The 15,154-nt window shown below is 35.8% G+C and overlaps 1 protein-coding gene across 5 annotated transcripts; it reads right to left on the bottom strand.

Moving 5' to 3' along the window:
• Positions 1-2,154: 2,154 nt before the first annotated feature.
• Positions 2,155-7,779, bottom strand: LOC122001659 (probable LRR receptor-like serine/threonine-protein kinase At5g59680). Of its 5 annotated transcripts, none has more exons than XM_042556531.1 (10): positions 7,529-7,778; positions 6,587-7,049; positions 6,253-6,313; positions 5,437-5,651; positions 5,089-5,215; positions 4,505-4,570; positions 4,233-4,419; positions 3,139-3,482; positions 2,681-2,832; positions 2,155-2,607 (listed from the first exon to the last, which is right to left on the bottom strand). In XM_042556531.1, the coding sequence occupies exons 2-10, from the start codon at positions 6,956-6,958 to the stop codon at positions 2,371-2,373; spliced, it is 1,761 nt and encodes a 586-aa protein (XP_042412465.1). In that variant the 5' UTR covers positions 6,959-7,049; positions 7,529-7,778; the 3' UTR covers positions 2,155-2,370. The 5 variants fall into 5 exon arrangements, with proteins under 5 accessions (XP_042412465.1, XP_042412464.1, XP_042412468.1 ...); XM_042556530.1 differs by having other exon boundaries at positions 5,437-5,663; XM_042556534.1 differs by lacking the exon at positions 6,587-7,049 and having other exon boundaries at positions 5,437-5,663; positions 7,529-7,779.
• Positions 7,780-15,154: the final 7,375 nt, after the last annotated feature.

Genomic DNA, 15,154 nt, shown 5'->3' on the forward strand with positions numbered 1-15,154 from the left:
CCGCAACCCGCCTTAGAATAGGTTGGGTTGGAAATTTCTCAACCCGCCAAGTTGGCGGGTTGGCCTGCCCCGCCCCGCCAAATAGTTAGCCCGCCACAGGTTGACCCGTCTGACAGCTCTAACTATTAGTGTAATTAAATTGTGATATTTGATTTTAAGAATTAACACTAAAGACTTGTTGTATGCATACAAAGGAGAGCAAAATTTAATTTAAGAAAAAAAAGGGAAAAGTTATTGCATACAAAGGAAAAAAGAAAAAGGAAAAAAAAGTCAGTCAATGCAGAGTGGATCAATATAAAGTGCATCTTTTTGATAAGGGTATAATCGAGCCAAGCCGAGTCGAACTCTTGGATGTTTGAGTTTGACTCGTTTATAATCGAGTCAAGCTCGAGCTTTATTTAACGAATATATTCATGGCTCACGAGTTTATTCGAGCTTTTATCGAGCCTAAACGAGCTTAATAAATATAAATTATAAATTTAAATATTCATTAAAAATTAAATTATATATTTTTAAAAAATTATAATATTCTTGTTAAAATTTATAATTTTATTCTAATAAATAATTTTAATATATTTATCTATATTTTTCATAAGTAGAGTGTAAAATCTATAATTCAATATCAAAACTATTATTTTTTTATTTAAAAGTTGATTCATGAGCTTAACGAACATGTTCACGAGCTAACGAGTCGAATATTGTGAAACTTGAACTTGGTTTGTTTATCTTAATCAGCCTCATTAAACGAGCTCAAACGAGCTTTTATCGAATCGAGCTTCGAATAGCTCACGAGCGGCTTGACTCATTTACACTCCTACATTTTGGTAATTCCATAGTTTGATGTATCTTTTGGATAATTCTAAACTTTAGGTACGCTCTGTTTACAAGTAGTGTTTCCATTATCATAAAGTGGGGTATTGAAACAAAGATTATGTTAATTGTCTTACTCCGTTGGCTCAATAATATTATAGTGCCTTTTGGGCATAGTGTAATAGGAAGCGGTGAGATGAATTTTCTAGATAATGAGGATTCAAATTTCATCCAAGTACATTAGAATCCAGTCAATTACCTTTAAAATTAATCGTATCATACAACTTAAATAACTAAATTATCAAAAAAAAAATCATTATAGTAGTTCTAATAAAAACTATTTTAATGTTGGTCATTATTATTTATTTTTAACACTGGTAAAATTATTTCAATATTGATTGAAATGAATCAAAAATATTCTAATATTAATCAAAACAATTATTTTAATATTTTTAAAATTATTTCTACTTGATTAAAACTATTCCAACTTATTTAAAACTGCTTTAATATTAGTGCCGTATGTTGATCAAAATCAAAACTACTTTAACATTTTTTTATTTTTTTTTGGTCAAAATCAAAACTACGGTACGAAGATGTATAGGGTATAAGAATAAAGGTGAAGAAGAGGTGAATGAGAGGAATGACCTCATCGTCTCATTTTAACATAAATACATATTTTTCGTAGTTTTAATATAAAATTTCTCACTCCGTCCTGATATTAAACTAATTATATAGTTTGATAATTTATTGAATTGCATAACTTGATTATATTATAATTGTTTTAAATTATTTCAATTTAGTGGTACGGAGGAGGTAAATCACGAGTAGTTACTATTCTTTAAAATAATGATTGACGCAAGAGGAAAATATTTATCTCGATTATATTGAAATTTAAATCTCAGATTTTATAATGATAACACCTCATATGCTAATCAACTTAAATTATTTCAGCTAGGTTAGAGATCAGGAGAAGATGAGTAGATTCCTTGAGAGATTGGAGCAGAGTACTTGGGACATGTCAGATATAGGTCGGTTTGGTGCGGATGAGAGTCTCTTTATCGGATAGGTGATTAGTCGGGTTGGCAAGTGACTACGACTAGACCACCTCACGTGGGATTTAAGACTCTCCCTCCAACAGATGAACAAGCTGTAAAGCTACAAACACAAAGAAGAACTATGACGAAACGACTCCGACTATAACTTAGCGTATTCAGTATTCACATAGCTTCCTTCTGGAGTTGACCTTAATGATCCTTCTCCCAAAAATTTATTTTTTGCAAACCCTAACTGATGTGGGAAACTATCAAAAGTGCCACGAAAATAATAAGTCTTCCATAAATTACTTATTCCATAACATCAAATAAACATGCAAATAGAAATGAAATCATCTGTTCTACATATTTGTGGTTTTTTATGTTTCAATGTCAAAATTAAACATCAAATACAACTCAACCAAGCATATAGACATTGTTCCTACGCAAGGAACATCAGCCAACAGCTCCCTTAGATGTCTAATAGAGAACCCAAAAAACATCTTGCTTAATGAAATTCCATACACTACTAAAATCTGTCCCTACTCTCCGACTTCATTTCCGGTGCCTCCTTACTCTTTTTAAGTTCATCAATTTTTTCTTCCAAGACTTTCAACTTGCTCAACAGAATTGCATTCCCTTCATCCATCATCTTAATCTCCTCATCTAGCTCATTCCTTTGGTTGATTAAGAAATCCATTTGTTCTATCACGACACCTTCCTGCACAGAGTCATGCCATTTGAAATAACCACAGTCACCGGCCATCTGCAAAAGAACAAACAAATCATTCCTAGGAAAAGAATTTTGCAAGATCTAGATAAATAAATGTAAGTCATACTTTCCAATTTTTGCATCGCCAAAACCTTCTACCAGGAGTATTGTGTGTCCATGATGTGAACAAGTTGGCTGACAGTTGATGTGTGCATACGGGGCGATCTGCTTGAGCAATTGAGGTTATAAATGCTTCTTCCACTTCTTCATTTTCCACATCTGAAGGGAGCAGTAGACAAATACTGAGAATGTGAAAAGAAACATTGTCCATTGTTGTGATTGTTAACTAGTGCAACTGCTACTATATATGTAGCATACATCGGCAAACTTTTATGTCCTCCTTTGCAAAGATTCTCATTTGATGGTCATCTTAGATTATCATCTCTTGCGGAACCATTTTCGAAGATGTTTAGTAAAAATTATGGAACCAAAAATGGTAATATGGCATTTCCATCTTATTTTCTAACTATCAGGAACCAAAAACATAATGCCATTCAACTGTAAGGTTGGATTGGTTAGTCTCACCTTTGCTGTTCATGTCCTCAGTCATCTGTTTGGAGGATTCCATTTCAATGATCTCTTTAAGTTGGATTACTACTTCAGCCATTAAAGGTCTCATACTGCTTGATGAGTCTGTGCACCTCAATGCTAGCTGAAGAAACTTCCACATAGAGCTAGAGTCATAGTATCCGTTCATACTTGTATCAACAAAATCTGCTTCACTGGCAACTCTCAGAGATATCCATCTGACAATGTGTTGCACTTTTGGGCCACGAATTATTGGAGGTTGGCCAGTAATCATTTCCAGAAGGATTATTCCAAAGCCATAAACATCACTCGCTTTACTGAGGTGGAAAGTACCATTATACCTGAAAAAAATATTAAGACCACAATTGAATCTGAATAGCAAGAAAAACTAATGTTACTTTGCCTTTTCCTAGAAAACAAGTGGTGTGGCGACACTATCTGATGTTAAGAATGAAATTGAAAGAACAGGCGGCACCTTGCAGATTAAAGAGGATAAAATAATTTCTATGAACATCATAGCAAATTTAGTATCGGTTCTTAGTTTAACTAGTTGCAATGCATAAGGATTTATTTGCTACATACTTATATCTAATTGGTAACTAATTGCAATTCCAAAAATTAAGCTTCATAACATCTTCCAAACCATGTGTTAGGGAGATAGCAGAGTTTTTATTTAAATATTTGCATGTATCATCTCCAACATAATTGTTATAAAAAAGGCAAAAAAAAAAAATTATAGTTTTCGAACATTTGCGAGATATCTCATTTTTAATTTGCATGTGATTCTTTTGTAAGTTTCCCATATGTGGTTAACAAAGTTGTCACTTTGCCGATCTCACTGTCCATTTATGTGCCCATAAAATAGCTCATGAAGAATTCACTATAGATTTCTTTATTTATAAATTCATAACTTCCTTTGACACACCACACCATCTTCTTATTTATAACATAGAAATACTAACTAAACATAATTGGTAGTCATGATAGTATGCAATAAAGTGTTATATTAGTCTCATTGGAGAAATGGAGTATTCATGTGATTCTACATTATTTGACTACCTCTAGACGGTACAGTGGAGAAAAGAACGTACTCAGGATCAAGATACCCTGGTGTCCCAACCACTTTTGTGGTTATATAATTGTCATTCTCATTCCAAACCCTGGAAATTCCAAAATCTGTTATTTTAGCCTCTAAATCTGCACCCAAGAGAATGTTTGAGCACTTCACATCCCTATGAACTATTGGCGGCTTGCATCCCGTATGCAGATAGTCCAATCCTAAATCAAGTATAGAGTCACACCAAGAGAAATATGTATAAATCCAAAATAAAGTAAAAGGACAAGGAGCTCCTTTGTTTAAAACCTTTTGCAGCTTGGTATGCAATTTGGAGTCTTTGTGCCCATGTCAATACAGAAAACCCAGCTTTACCTACGATTGAGAGAACATTGGAATAAGAAAGATAATAGTCATTGCCGAAATATTTCTGAACGCCAAGTTTAAGCATCTTTTTTTTAAAAGAAATCTAATACTCTAGCCATATTTGCATAATGCTTACAAAAGGAAATTTTAGCAATATGAGCATCTAGCTGACTTTGCAACCTCAATGATTAGGACTATTACAAACTATAGAAGATTTGTGTTCATTATAATAGCTTTTAATTTTTTTTTTTTGGGGGGGGGGGGGACAATTTCTACACAAATTTCTACAGAGATGACTGATCATTCCTCCATAGACTCAATAAAAGCATCTTGCATTTCAGTAATAAACAAATAAAAGAAACCCGCAACAAAACAAGATCTGCTATTCCATGTTGAATATGATTAGGTGATCATTTTACTACAAAATTCAATATATACATGACTATGAATGAAATATACTCCTAGATCAGCATCATACATCTTATCATTTCTTTCTATTGAGTCTTAGAAATGTCATAGTGCAAAACCTCTCAGATGGTCTTCAAGGCTTCCTCGAGGCGTGTACTCATAGACAATAGCAAGGCAACTTCCATCCTTGCAGTAGCCAATTAAAGAAATTAGGTTTGTGTGGCGAACTCGTGTTAAGCTCCTCAACTACAATACAGTACAAAATGTTATCATGCATATTCATACATTTCTCAAAGTTCATTCTATAATTCAGTTTAATCACTAGTTGTAAATTGCATCTTGTTAGTGGATTTTATTTTCACCATCATCTTCTAATTTGGTTGCTGGATTTCCATTTAAAAGCACAAATTAATCAATGGCCAAGGGTACTTCAAAAAATTGAAGGTTTAGTAAAATGAGTTATCTACCTCAGCCAAGAACTCCCTGTCACTTTGTGGTGTTGATTGTGTCTGTAGCTTGATTGCAACATCAGTTCCATCTTCCAAAAGTCCATAATAGACTCTTCCGAATCCTCCTCTACCAATGAGCTTCTCAAAGTTGTGTGTCATTTTTACTATTTGTTTATAGGTGAACAAGTGAACATCACTTTGAGACTTATTGTCTGTAAATTCAGCAATTCTTTCTGCAACCAAACCTTCCATATAAAAACCACATTCACATAACCGAACTAGGCATGGATCCATCATATTTGCTTAATTAAAACATTGATTAGTCATATGCCTATCTATCTTCTAATGTACTGATCACATTAGGAAATATGAAAAATAAAGACCATTTTTCTCTTTTCTTTTTGTTCTCCAAATTATGAGTACAACCAATTGAAGCAAAAAACTATTGGAATTATGATGAGACACATTGCTATTGGTCTTCTCATGACTGATCTTGACAAGTCTGGCCAAAATAGTTGCCGGGTTATTATGTTTGGGAAAACATGCTTAAGTTACAACTGGGGATTGATCAATAGCATTTCACAAAACTAATTTATGAAGGATGAATTGACATTAGAGATATTTTGTAGTTGTTGACAATTGAACAGAGCCAAAGAGAGATGACTAGAGATGGGCTCCAATTGTATCAACGGGAAGTTTCCAAGTTATTAAATGATAAATAGAAGATTCCATTTTTCTTGGGATATATGTCTTGCATTTACTTTTATAGTGGAAATGTTCATCTGTTAACATATAGATATAAGAATAAGTGAGTGTTTTTTCTCAAGCACAAACCTGGAATGTCTAATTCATCTCTATCATGTTTGTGCCGATTCTCATTTATTTTTCTTTCTTCCTGAAAAGAAGCAGAAGAATAAAATTTTGAAATTGATATAATGGTAGAAGTTCAACCCATGAGTAGCCTAGACAAATAATTTTGACATAACTTCACTAACTATAATCCTCTAACCATTTTATGAAGAAACATATTAGGAGTTAGACTAAGTTACATAAAACTACCACACATGTATAAGCACTAATCTTAGGAAATAAGTTTAAACTGATTGCGTTTATCAAGAACGAAGATCAGAAATTCAAACCATGCACATGCAAAAAGATGAGCATATACCTTAAACTGCCTAAACACTTGTGTGAAATGGATGAGTGGAATAAGCGTCAAGTATTTTGTTATTTTTTCTTGTGCCCCTCGGATTTGGTTTTGGATCTTCTTACCATTGAACACAAGGTAGATAGTCCTTCGTCGCTGGCAGCTATCAGCGAGATCATGACACTGAAACAAAACCTCCCCCATCTTCTGAAATGCTTCCATGGCAGCATCATCAAGCTCCCCATCATCAAGCATCTCCAATTGTCTTCCTACCAATTCTAAGTAGTCTACTAACTCCTTAAATTCCTTCTTCAGCATTTGGGCATCAGTAGCTGCCTTTATTACTTTACCAATCAGGGAAACTACCGTGGCCACATCACCTATAGTTGCCATATTTGCTACCGCCGGCAACTTTTGTGGCCTACAAAGGATGACTCCACTTGTTCGTATTTTGATTTTTGATGTATAGAACCTACAGTAAAGCCTTTTTTGAAAAGAGGAATGAGTTTAGAAGACTTAGATCATGTTCAAATCATATAATATAAGACTAATCAGGAACAAAATTAAACAGTTTTGCATTCTAACAAAGGAGCATCAAAGGGCAGATGAAGTGAGAACTAATGCAAATTAGAAATTCAATTCTCAAAGTTTTAGATTTTGTAAAAGGTTTATTTTGGAGACTTTCTTTTTTAGGAGGATGGAAAATACAATAGTAATGAACTTAGTGACACACTAAAGTGCTGAACTACATGCTTAACATATATGTTAAACCAATAATCTAAAATAGATTAAAGTAGCTAACATTGTCAATGGACTACAATACAGCTTCCAGATACTAGTGCAATATTCCTCTTCAGCAAATAAAGAACCTGTTGATTCTATGCTTAAAAGTTAGACATATGCTTTAAAACATAGTACTTGCATAAAACTGAGTATGTATGAATTGAATGATGTACTTCATACCTTAGCCAGATGAATCCCAGATGTAAATGTATCAAGAAGATGAAGAGAAAAGTCCAGAATCAGCCCCTTTTCTATGTCGCTTTCTAGTGTCTTTAAACTTAGCATTTCACAGGCTTGAAAGGTAGGCAACCCTAAGGAGAAAGAAATAGGGAAAATCTGCTTGCAGTTTCGAGAAACTCGGAATGTGAGGTCAACGAGGGAAAAGGTGAAATAGGGACAACGATTCCTATTTTGTGTGCAGCTCTTTTGAAAGAGCCTAGCACGTTCAGCTAAGCATTTAAAGCAACAAATGTCCAATATGATCAGTTGAAGACATGTAAAATCAATGACGCGTTAAAGTTAAATTTTATATAATTTTTTTATCAAATGAAGCGTCAGGCTTGTTGACCCTAATTTCCACTGGTACTTTTTTTTTAAAAAAAAATATATAGTTGAAATTGTTTTTATTACTATTAGTGTGCTAAGCAAAAGAAAATTGAAATGTTTGAAGAATTGAGTGGGAAATGAGATCCAAGGATTTCTAATCCAGTATTAATTTTTCATTCTTTTCTCATTTCTCATCCATCATTTTTATATCATCCAACCAAGCACCCCTTAATGTTGGTTAAAATAACTATTAATCAAATTACTTTAATGCTGATCAAAATTACTTAAATATTAAATTGATCAAACTTCTAACTCTGATCAAAACTATTATAAATTAATTAAAAATATTTAGTTTGTAATTAAAAATATAGGAAATTGTTTTTAAATCTCCATACAAACTTAAACATTTACATTCAGTCTTCGTGTCAGTATAAATTTGTTTCTGATACCTAACCCTAGCAAAATTATTATATTGTCCTCATTTGGATTTAAAACACGCAATTGCTCTTTTCTCTCCCAACGTCCGACGCATCACTTCGCAACTTCAAACCTCAGCAACACATTCCTCCTCCGCGACTCCAAAACTCGGTGACGCACTTCGCCTCCGTGACTCCAAACCATCGGCGACGCACTCCCCGACCTCATCCCTAAACCATCTCCGTCGACGTTGAAAGCAAAAATTAGAGATGTGACAGAACCCGACCAAACTATCTTAAACCCTTGAATAATCGGTAAATAAAATTTGTGTGCCCTAGATTTCGACTAATTTATTATTCCTTTGAGAAGAATCGAAGCTTTAGTTCATGGGTGTTTTAGTTTATAGGTGTTTTTGATTTTGTGAGATTGAGGTTTAATGAAATTAGGTTTAAGTGTCTGCATTGCAATTTTATGAATGAGTTTGTATTACATCTTCTTCAATTCAAAAAATGTGATATATGTGCAAATTTTGTAGTGATTATTAATAAACTGAGTAATGTACTCAATTTAAGTACTTTGATGCCCAAAATCTGTAGGGTTATGCTTTAGGATATGAATGGATAAATTATTATAATTAATGGTGGTGTCCATTCTGTTGGCTCGAATAAAATTAGTTTTGATGTTTGAATTGTATTTTATGAGTGTGTGTTGTGTTTTATCTTTTTCAATTAAAGAATTGAAAGATATATGTTAATTTTGGATATTGATTATCAATAAACTGAATAATATACTCAATTTAAGCGTTTTGACAAAATATCTAAGATTTGTACTTTAGTGTATGAATGAGTAAATAGTTTAAATTTTTGATGTTGTCCATTCTGCTAGTTAGAATAAAATTATTTTTGATATTTGAATTGTAATTTTATGACTGTGTTTGTCTTTTATCTTCTTCAATTGAAGAATTAAAAGATATATGTTACTTTTGTGTATTGATTAGTAAAAAACCGAATAATATATTCAATTTAAGCTCTTTGATGCCCATATTTTTCATGTCTTATACTTTATAGTATGAATTATAAATTATTCTTGTTGTTTGACTATTGTTGATTTTGGTAGTTTGAATCAAAATGGATTCTGGATTGTTCTAATTGTAACCTATTTTATGAATGTGTTTGTGTTTTATATTCTTCAATTAAATGATTGAATGAGATATGTAGTTGTTGTGTAGTGATTATCAATGAACTGAATAGTATACTCAATTTAAGTGCTTTGATGTCCATATTTTCCATGGATTATAGTTTATGGTATGAATTGTTAAGTAATTTATTTTTATGCAGAAATAGGAAAGAAAACCAGAGCTATAAAATTAAAGGAGTTAAGGGGAAATATGTGGAGAAGAGAAAGAACAAAAGCAGCAAACAATCATGTTCACGTTGTTCATCAACATATTTCAAGATTGTGTTGGATGAAATGTTACCCAATTTGGGTAATAAGGAAAAAAGAAAGGATCAAAAGCACTCCACTTACTCCAGGACTTGAGATTCTTGAGATACCAATTAGTAGTACCAGAATAGATTTAGTATTAAACATATTTCAGCAGTCTTCACGTTCTTTCTTATTTGGTTCCAACATTGTAGTTTCATTCACATCGACCGAGTTTTGCATCATCCTTGGTTTGACCCATGTGGGGCAACCTATTGATTTGGATGCCAGCATAGAGTCCAAATTTGTGGCTCGATTATTTGGAGGAAAAGTCGACAATATAAATAGGACTACAATTCATGATAAAATGCTTGTATTAGTTGGATCAAAGAAGGATTCTGAAGTGGATGATTTTGTTAGGCTATTTATTTATTTTCTATTTAACTGTGTTATTTTTCCTATTGGTAACTATTCCACTTCTCGATTTATTATGTCCTACATTAATAACCTGACAAGGTTCTTTGATTACTTATGGGGAGATGCAACATATAGATTTTTATGTCCCCAACTTATTTTACATACTGCCGGTAATGACAATAAGTTAGAAGGAAGCAAAAAGTATGTAGATGGTTGTACTGTTGGCTTAATGGTGAGTTTTTAATTTTTGAAGTGCGCTTGTGATATATTTCATATTATTGTAATAATATCTTTGTGTATTTAAGCCTAGTTATATTAAAGAATACCTTCATTTGGACATGCACGGTCTTTTATGGTGTTTTGCCCAGTTGTTTCGTAGGAAAAGGAGTAAGATTTCCATCCAACGTGATGATGCCAAGAGATTATTTATCGGCATTGATTTTGGCAGGGTAAGTTGCTATGTTTTTAGTATGGTTTTTCTAAATATGATTGTAGAAGTGATGTTTTGTTTATAATTATGAAAAGGTGTTGGATATAGTACCATTTTTAGATGAGGAGATTATGTTAAGTGGCAAATAAGGAAGTTCTTTGCTAAATATAGAAATAATGAAATTATTTATGTTAAATAATGATGATAAAACATTTTTTGACTACATTACTCTTATTTTGATGGTAAAAGCATTGTGTGAGATGTCATGGATTAGCTAATAAGAAGATGATGATTGAACTAAACAATGAAAAAAAAGAGTAATGATGATGTGGAGCAAAACCAGTTAGTGAAAAAATAGTTGGTGAGAAAGAAAATTTTAATTTTGAAGAGAATAAGAATGTTGAAGTCAAAGTCGGTGGTGAGATTGAACTTGCCGAGCTATTTGAGTTGAATGTGGAAGTGAATGAAGATCTAACTCTTAACTTGGATGATAATGTTGATTTGATGGTAAAAAATGTTATTTCTCAATTGAATAAAGAAAATACTGGATTGGTAGGATCTAATGGTGATGGATTGGAAGTAGAAAAGAATAGTGGTTTAAGTAAAGAGCATGTTTCTGGTAATGACGTTGCTACTTCAAAAATAGAGAAGATTAGTCATTTTCAATCTTCTATTGTAAATACTATGAGGAATAGGATTGATCATGTTGCGAAAAGAAAGATGTCAATATTTGTGACTCCCACTAGCTCAACACTAAAATGCAGGAGGAAGGGAATAAAACAGGTAGATGGAGCATAACCTAGAATGGTTATTTTGAAGTCTAATAGTTTTTGTGTGTTATTATATATTGTTGCTAAACATGTATGAATTTTAACTTATATTAATATGTTGCCACATAGATAAAATTCATCGTAGATGTTGAGAAGGATGGCAAGAGTCCTGCTAAGAATAGAATAGATGCATATAAAGGGAGAGATGATTTTTGTGGCCATGAAGAAGGATCAGAAGAAGAGAGAAAGGTATTGACAAAATTTCTATTTATAGATGACTTGGAGTAAGTTTAATTTGAATATGTTAAATTTTGACTTAACACTTCTTTCTCAATATTTGTAATGAAAATATTTTTTCTCTCCATCTAGTGTTGTTATTTGGCAAGATGACTTCTTGAGCTTGACTGGACCTATATGTTAGGACCTTCGGATGGCTAGAGAAGGGGGGGGGTGTGAATAGCCTCTTCGCAAACTTACACAAATTTTCTTCCAGAACTTTGTTAGCACAGCGGAAATAAGCAAAAACAAACTAATACAAGGAAGAAAACAGAACACCACTAACACAATGATGTACGAGGTTCGGGGATAACTTGCCCCTACTCCTCGGCGTGTCCGTAAGGTGGACAATCCCTTGATCTTTCGGTAGATCAACCCCCGGACAGATTCCGGCTAAGTATTTCTCCTTCTCGGTGGAGAAACCTCTCCACAAAGTCTCAAAAGGATTTAAATGAAGCACAAGACTTACAGAGTTTAGTGGCTACTATGAATGCACAATTAACTTCCAGCCACAATGAAAGCAGAGCTTAAAGAAGCGGATCCTCAGCGAAGAGCTCCACACGACACTCTTGCTTAATCGATGACAGAGAGTTTGCAATGCAAAAACATTACCCCAACCTCTCTTCTTTCTCCTTCTTATTTCTCTGCTTTCTTCACTGCGTTTGCCTGCATCGAATCACTGCAAGCTGCATAGAATCGCTGCAACCTGTATCGAATCACTGCAAGCTGCATAGAATCGCTGCAACCTGTATCGAATCACTGCAATCAACTCAGGCGTCGCCAATCACTCCTCCTCCTCATCTGGTCCTCTGAACTCACACCAATACCATCCATGGTCTTCATTGGTGTCTTCTGAGCTCGAACCAATGCCAAGAAGTCAAGCTGATTGCAGCCAGAACATACCCAGATCGCCAGTATCCGTTGATGCTTCAAATGCACCATTTGTAGCCAAGCTCAGTAGAAAAACCATTTTGTCTTATTCCTCTGATAGACCTTAATTTGAATTCAAGCATCGTCATGATACCTATAACCTGTAACTCAAAAAGCTCACAGAAGATCGTTAGTTCAGAGAAATCAGAAGTTGCAGAAAAACAACAGAATATAAACGACATCGCTGTGGATCGGTCAGCAGACCGATCCATGGTTCTCTGGACCGATCAGGACACATCCTGATCGGTCTGGGATGGTGCTGATCGGTCTGTGGACCGATCAGGACTCAGGTGGATCGGTCCACAGACCGATCCCCCTCTTTCTTCTCCGATCTTCTTCGCTTCTGTATGATTACTGATCGGTCATCAGACTGATCCAGGTTTAGAGCTCCCAGCCCTAAACCCTACCTGGTCCTGAGAACGAGCTACCGAGCCCTCTCTGACCTAGTCAAAGCTACCGAGCTACCGAGCTACCGGGCTACCGAGCTAACGAGCTACCGAGCTACCGAGCTCTCTCTGACTTCGTCCGGAGAACGAGCTACCGAGCCCTCTCCGACTCCATCTGGTCCAGAGAACGAGCTACCGAGCCCTCTCTGACCTAGTTCGGAGAGTGAGCTGCCGAGCTACGAGCTACCGAGCTACCGAGATACCGAGCTACCGAGCTAACGAGCTACCGAGCTACCGAGCTACCGAGCTCTCTCCGACTTCGTCCGAAGAACGAGCTACCGAGCCCTCTCCGACTCCATCCGGTCCAAAGAACGAGCTACCGAGCCCTCTCTGACCTAGTCCGGAGAGCGAGCTGCCGAGCTACGAGCTACCGAGCTACCGAGCCCTCTCTGACTTCCCATGCCAAGCTTCCATACTTGGACTTCTCCCGTGCCAAGCTCCCTGCTTGGACTTTTCCGTGCCAAGTCTCCATACTTGGACTTTTCTCATGCCAAGTGTCACGCCCCCAGAGGAGACCGTACCGAAAAATTTCGGCAGCATCTCCCCTGTACGGGTGACAATCTGAGGCATACATACATAAAATATACATCAGCCACATACGGCTGGAATATATCAACACAACCACGCAGTTATATAAGCAGCCCACTCGGCTGGAACAGAAATAAACACAACCACGCAGTTGTATAGATATATAAATCAGCCCACACGACTGTACTAAAAATCAACACAGCGGAAATCACAAATAATGATCACAAAACATAAAACAACTAACTGCGAGCCGGCTCGGCTTGACACAATAATATCAAACCCAATACAAAACAATACAAATACATAAACAAGTACAAAATCCAAAATACAAATAACGTAAGAAATACCAAAATCGTAAGGTCGTCCTCGAATGTGACGTGGAACTGGCGGACAGGATCTCCAGGCGACTCCATAAATCCTTTACCTGCTACCTGGTGAAATTACCAATATACGGGGTGGTGAGTATAAAGACTCAGCGGGTAATAGACAGATAGTGCATGAGTAATAGTAAATCAAACTAGAGATGCAAAGGTATACAGTCTCGTATGGAAATAGCAGATACTACAGTGATATCATAATAAGTGTCCATACCTGAAACCATATCCTAGGCTAGTAAGGGAAGGTAGATGTAGCAAAGTCCTGCTACAGTACTGCTCATAACTACATGGTATCATGTGAGGTATATACAGGTCAACAGTAAGTAAGCCAGTGTCTAAACACCTAACACAGGTATAAATCTCAACCTAAGTAAGCATAACAGCATAAATAAACAACAGCAGCATAATCTAGCAACAGCAGCATAGATAAGCAACAACAGCATAAGTAAACAACCAGCATATATAATAACAACAGCGTATGTACGGATGGTCACCCCGCCCACCTCTCTGCACCATGACCCCTGTATGGTCGAGAGGCCGGATCGATGACAACTGTACGACACTCCAGCCGCCACTACTCTCGAGTGACCGAGTGGACAGTTGCATAGTAGCTGAATAGCTACGTTTGCGACGGGGTCCCTGCTGCTCGCAACTCCAGCCGCCACTACCCATGAGTAGCCGAGTGCGGCACGACAGGACAAGCGGCACGCTCCAGCCGCCACTACCCATGAGTGGCCGAGCGTGCGGCCCTGGCCAATGACCCTCTCAACCACAAGGGAGACATGGTCGCCGGCATGCATGCAATGACATGATGCGAACAATGCAACAGTCATCATATATATATAAACAGAAACAGGTATGCTACATGAAGCCAGCATGCTCAGTAAGGTGTGTAAATAAACACAGAGACAGGTATGCTACATGAAACCTGCATGCTCAGTAAGGTGTGTAAATAAACAGCAATCAAAGCAGGTAAACATGGTATCAGGTGTCCATATATCCAATACCTACTATCTAATGTCTGGTATCTGGTACCCAAGACCTAGTACTATAGTATCTGCTAAATATCATGAATAGCAACGAGAGACTGTATAGATACAGAAACGAGTAGCTCAAAGCTTGAGTGGAAGTATCAAACGCAGGACAAATAAGAGTGGAGTCAAGATAAACATAGTAGCCAACTAAACATATAGCTCATGCACTAAGATCAATGTGCTAAAGAGATAGAGCAAGAAATACCCGCCTTT

Source organism: Zingiber officinale, chromosome 7A, assembly GCF_018446385.1.
Source record: "Zingiber officinale cultivar Zhangliang chromosome 7A, Zo_v1.1, whole genome shotgun sequence".
NCBI classification, from domain to species: domain Eukaryota; kingdom Viridiplantae; phylum Streptophyta; class Magnoliopsida; order Zingiberales; family Zingiberaceae; genus Zingiber; species Zingiber officinale.

Coding starts and splice junctions, on each gene's coding strand:
- LOC122001659 (XM_042556530.1), bottom strand. CDS start 6,958: ATGGCAACTATAGGTGATGTGGCCACGGTAGTTTCCCTGATTGGTAAA. Junction 5,216..5,436: donor ACAGGGAGTTCTTGGCTGAG/GTAGATAACTCA, acceptor ACTGTATTGTAG/TTGAGGAGCTTAACACGAGT. Junction 2,608..2,680: donor GGCGATGCAAAAATTGGAAA/GTATGACTTACA, acceptor GTTCTTTTGCAG/ATGGCCGGTGACTGTGGTTA.